The 3,844-nt window shown below is 40.5% G+C and overlaps 1 protein-coding gene across 1 annotated transcript in view; it reads left to right on the top strand.

Annotated features, from left to right (window-relative positions):
* The window catches only part of LOC119409567 (acidic amino acid decarboxylase GADL1), a gene marked incomplete at its 3' end in the record, with an annotated part of 12,019 nt that extends 8,178 nt beyond the window's left edge, over positions 1-3,841 (top strand). The window contains 1 exon segment of the mRNA XM_037676468.1: positions 3,648-3,841. Coding sequence (XP_037532396.1) covers positions 3,648-3,841 — 194 coding nt within the window.
* Between the last annotated feature and the right edge of the window lie 3 nt (positions 3,842-3,844).

The raw sequence follows: 3,844 nt of genomic DNA, 5'->3' as shown, positions 1-3,844 counted from the left end.
ATGTGTGTATATATATGTTTGTATATATGTTTGTATATACCGGTAAATACTAAAATAAACTACTACTTACTACTTGTACTAATATCCCTATGTTGCGGTTTTTCACTTATTGTGGGGCTTCAGGGTATGGATCCCCCATGATAAATGAGGGACTACTGTAACCAGGGAAAACCCTCGCACAGAAAGAACATACAAACTCCACCCAGAAAGGCCCATGGCCAGGATTTGAACCAGGGCGACCTTCTTGCTGAGAGGTAGCAGGCTAGCAGCTCTACCTACTGGGCCCCCGTGCTGGCCAGAAAAAGAATAAGATTAATGAAAAATATAAAATTGCAAGTGTATTCATATTATATTGATGTTTGCTTATCTCTTAAATAGAATTTATCAATACACATTATTTTGTTGTTTGTTTAACAAAAGAAATGCAAAATATACAATTGTAAGCATGTTTAAATTATATTGGTGTTTGCTTACGATTGGACTTCTGCGCTAGGCATGGGTTGTCTATAACAAACCCCATATTTGAGCATATCGTAGTTCATAAGTGTACTTGGTACCAGTCCATCTTGGGCCAAACATCAATGATTGGTTTTGTAATTATGTTATCAGACCTAGGGCCCATGTCTTGGACACTTGAGTGAAAAGATGGGCAGAGCTGTCTAGTGATATCACGAAATCTGATTTGATACCCCACCAAATTGAATTATCCATTCAATTGCCAGATGGCATCACTGATTGTGGTGTGGGGTGCTGTTGACCTCAATCAGTGATGTTGTCTAGTGATTGAAAGAATAATTCTTGGACCTTCTCAATCCCACCAGTACGTCATTCATGGAAGAAGTGGAGTCGGGGGACTTGAGGGTTGATCTGTCTATATGCTCCATGAGTATTGGATTGAGGGCCCATTGCTACAGGTCATTCAGTCACTATACAAGCAGTGCAAGAGTTTGTCTGCATTGCTGGCAGAAAATCAGACCCTTTCATGGTGGTAGTTGTACTCCGCCAGAACTGCCCATTGTCATCAACTCTGTTCATAACTTTTATGGATAAAAGTTCTTGATGTAGCCAGGGGGTGGAAGGAAACCAGTTCGGTGGCGTCAATATTTCCCCTGTGCTATTTGCAGATGATGTGGTCCTGTTGGCGTCATTCTGCCATGATCTTCAGCCCTCACTGGAGCAGTGTGTAGCCGAGTGAGCACCAGTTGAGATGAGGATCAGCACCTCCAAATCTGAGGCCATGGCTATCAGAATCAGAATCAGAATAAACTTTATTGGCATTGCACCGAGATACAACGCGAATATGTACGTACAGTCGTCCGAAGATGGGCGGAGTGCATGAAGCTGCGGCTAAAATAATCAGAGCGGCCTTCTTATTCTTATTCAGAATAATATTTTGCTTAGATAAGAAAAGGAAAGAAAGCATGAGGAGAGACGGTATAAAAAAAAGATGTCTCACACCGTGTCCTAGACAGGGCACAATTTGAGGCATCAAAAAAACCTACCACAGCAAAGCAACATAAACAAACGTTATACATTTACATATAGGCGGTGAAAATATTGAATTTTTAAGGGAAAGTCATAGCATAGTCCAGAGCCCCCCCCCCTCAGCCATTGTCCAGATAAGAGGTGACGTTCATCTTCAGCTCAGTTGAGGTTCTGTCACATATCCACTGCCTTGGGGAAGGGAGTGTTGAGGAGACAGTCAAAGCATCTTTGTTGTTTTCAAAACATTCCAGGAGGAGTTGAGATAAGTCCGGCATCAAGGCCACAGTTTGGGTCAGGCAGAACTCGTAATTGTTGTTTCTGCCTTTAAAGTCTCGCTGGTACATATTCTCTGATGGAAACTCCAAAACAGCCGAAATGATCCTTTACTCCAAAGGTCGAGCTCACAGCTTCTCCAGATTATTCCCACCATTCATGAGTGCTGCCAGGGAGAACACAGTCCTGATACAGCTGCTCCAATTCCCTGTCACAGCTCCACATTCAGTCCGAGCACTGTCAAGCTTCAACACCTCCACACAAATTTGTAGACAACCAGATTCCACCAACCCAAACAGTAGATTCTAGTCGTCATCATGAATCCAATTTTTCCTCTAGAGTTCAGAGTGTCCTTCTTACCCTGACTCCTGTCGGGAGAAGTTGATCGATTTTGTTGAGAGACCAGTTGATCCTTCCAATTAAGAGGTATGCAGGAAAAAAAACAGGCTTTTTAAGGGTTCACAGGACAAAAGAGTGCAGCAGGGAAGCGGGTGGGGGGGCAGAGAGGGAAAACGCGTCTGGTTTCACCGTAGAATAGAAAGAAAAAAAAAAGTTGGAAAAGGGTGGATTGCCAATTCCTGGTTGTAGTGTGAGGTGCTGCCTCAAGTGGAGTAGGTCAAGTAACTCAGGAAATTGTTCATGAGTAAGGAAAGAATATAGCATGAGATCTACAGACAAATCGAAACAGCTTCTGCAGTATTGCATACACTGTGTGAGTCCATTGGGGTGAAGAAGAAGCTCTGTTTGCTAGTTGGTCTATGTTCCTACCCTTAACTATGGTTAAAGTATCTGATAAGGATGCCCTCTGGGTGTCTCCCTAGGGAGGTGCTCTGGGCATGTCCAACTGGGAGGTGACCTTGGGGAATACTCGGACATGCTGGAAAGACTACATCTCTTGGCTTGTCTGGGAGTGTCTTGGAATTCTCCCAGAAGAGCCGGAGGAGGTGGATGTGGAAAGAAATGTCTGGTCCTCTCTGGATAAACTGCTGCCCCCATGACACGACTCCAGAACAAGCAGAAGGTGGATGGATGCACAGGTTTTGAAGCAGACATTATTTTAAGCCTAACCAGAAAATGAGCCTGGTCTACTTCCTAACAACTTCAACCCTGCTATCTTTGTTCATTTTAGTTAATTTGGTGGCTTACACATCTATTACAACAAAATGACCAGTTGGTCACTAGAAGCTCCTTTTTTCCCCTATTCATTCAACCTTTATTTATACATTTGATTTAATCATTTGCACTTGTTGAATCTAGATATTAATTTAGTGATTTGGACAGTAGATAAAAAAATGCAGATTGTTTATTTTTTTCCTCAAACCTAACAGAGAATACTGTAACTCCAAGATACTGGATTTAAAAAAACAACAACAAAAACAAAACATTTAAACAAGGTTGTGTTGCTTTGTTGTGGACTAGCAGGCCATAAAATAATTTCACCTACTTCATAAATAAAACAGTTTGAAATAAAATTATTTAATATTTTTTCATGATTGTCTTAATTCAAGCTCTTGTTTGAAGAGGCCTTTAAAGGCACTGACTGTTCACCATTTGTATCTAAAACTGTCTTGAGGGTAGATTGCAATTTAAATGATTACACAAATGATTCATTTAAATACAATGATGTCTTCATACAAATCTAATGAGGAAACAAACTACTGTATTTGTCATTGGTTAAACACTTTTAGCAACAAAAAAATAAATAAATGCTGCAAAAGAAATTAGGACCTTAAACAACCTTTTGGTATACTTTGCATAGAATCATCAAAATAAATAAATAAAATAAAATACCAGTGTAATTTTATTTTGTTTTATGTGTTTAAGCAGACATTACTTGGTTTTATGAGAATAAATGACAGAATTGATGTATTTTCTTTCTTTGTTTTCAGGTGTGATTTCCCATGAACATCAGATCCTTATTTCAGACCTGATGCAGCAGGAAAATGGCTCTGCAGCTGTCGGCGACAGTGTTTTCCAGAACGGGTCCTCTGAGAAAATTCATGGAGAAGAGAGTTTCATCCATCAAGCCATGGAAATTATCATTGATGAGGCAGTGAAAAAGGCCACAAACGTGAATGAAAAGGTA

Source organism: Nematolebias whitei, chromosome 5, assembly GCF_014905685.2.
Source record: "Nematolebias whitei isolate Nwh7 chromosome 5, NemWhi1, whole genome shotgun sequence".
Lineage (NCBI taxonomy): Eukaryota > Metazoa > Chordata > Actinopteri > Cyprinodontiformes > Rivulidae > Nematolebias > Nematolebias whitei.
The sequence above is the reverse complement of the archived record's forward strand: the minus strand, read 5'-3'. Positions and strand labels throughout refer to the sequence as shown.